The sequence below is a fragment of the Bison bison genome, unplaced genomic scaffold, assembly GCF_000754665.1.
Source record: "Bison bison bison isolate TAMUID 2011002044 unplaced genomic scaffold, Bison_UMD1.0 scf7180017864360, whole genome shotgun sequence".
Lineage (NCBI taxonomy): Eukaryota > Metazoa > Chordata > Mammalia > Artiodactyla > Bovidae > Bison > Bison bison.
Genome location: NW_011494932.1, coordinates 1385469 through 1386659, shown reverse-complemented (window position 1 = coordinate 1386659; position 1191 = coordinate 1385469). Strand labels below are relative to the sequence as shown.

General features: G+C 45.5%; 1 protein-coding gene across 1 annotated transcript in view; it reads left to right on the top strand.

The window, feature by feature from the left end:
• The window catches only part of TRPM5 (transient receptor potential cation channel, subfamily M, member 5), a 33129-nt gene that overhangs the window by 18182 nt on the left and 13756 nt on the right, over positions 1-1191 (top strand). Inside the window, exon 12 of the mRNA XM_010855228.1 lies at positions 1097-1190. Coding sequence (XP_010853530.1) covers positions 1097-1190 — 94 coding nt within the window. The remainder of the gene's footprint in view (positions 1-1096; position 1191) is intronic.

Sequence of the window (1191 nt, the reverse complement as noted above, 5' to 3'; positions counted from 1 at the left end):
GTCTGGCTCTAGGTGAGTGATCATACCATTGTGGTTATCTGGGTCATGATGATCTTTTTTGTATAGTTCTTCTGTGTATTTTTGCCACCCCTCTTTAATATCTTCTGCATCTGTTAGGTCCATCCTTTATTGTGCTCATCTTTGTATGAAATTTTCCCTTGGTGTCTCTAATTTTCTTGAAGAGATTTGTAGTCTTTCCCATGCTATTGTTTTCCTTTATTTCTTTGCATTGATCACTGAGGAAGGCTTTCTTATCTCTCCTTGCTACACTTTGGAACTCCGCATTCAAATGGGTATATCTTTCCTTTTCTTCTTTGCCTTTAGCTTCTCTTCTTTTCTCAGCTATTTGTAAAACCTCTTCAGACAACCATTTTGCCTTTTTGCATTTCTTTTTCTTGGGGATGGTCTTGATCCCTGCCTCCTGTACAATGTCATGAACCTCTGTCCATAGTTCATCAGGCACTCTGTCTATCAGATCTAATCCCTTGAATCTATTTGTCATTTCCACTGTATAATCATAAGGGATTTGATTTAGATCAATCCCGAATGGCCTAGTGGTTTTCCCTACTTTCTTCAATTTAAGTCTGAATTTGGCAATAAGGAGTTCATGATCTGAGCCACAGTCAGCTCCTGGTCTTGTTTTTGCTGACTGTATGGAGCTTCTCCATCTTTGGCTGCAAAGAATATAATCAGTCTAATTTCAGGGTTGACCATCTGGTGATGTCCATGTGTAGAGTCATCTCTTGTGTTGTTGGAAGAGGGAGTTTGCTATGACTAGTGCGTTCTCTTGGCAAAACTCTGTTGGCCTTTGCCCAGCTTTGTTTTGTACTCCAAGGGCAAATTTGCCTGTTACTCCAGGTATCTCTTGACTTCCTACTTTTGCATTCCAGTCCCCTATAATGAAGAGGACATCTTTTTTGGGGTGTTAGTTCTCCACCTCCGGTCTCAGCAAGTCAACCCTGCTAACCCAGAGCCTGGCCTCCCTCCATGGAAGGTGTTCCTTCTCCACCAGGAGGGAGGCTCTGGGGGCTGCAGGCTGGGAGGGCTGATGCCTTAGCTGAACCCTGAAGGGAGGCTGCTCTGGGCACTGGGGCAGGTGTGGGGGGGGGCAACAGCACCCCTTTGTTTCAGGCCTTCCTGACCAAGATCTGGTGGGGGGACATGGCCTCGGGCACCCCCATCCTGCGGCTG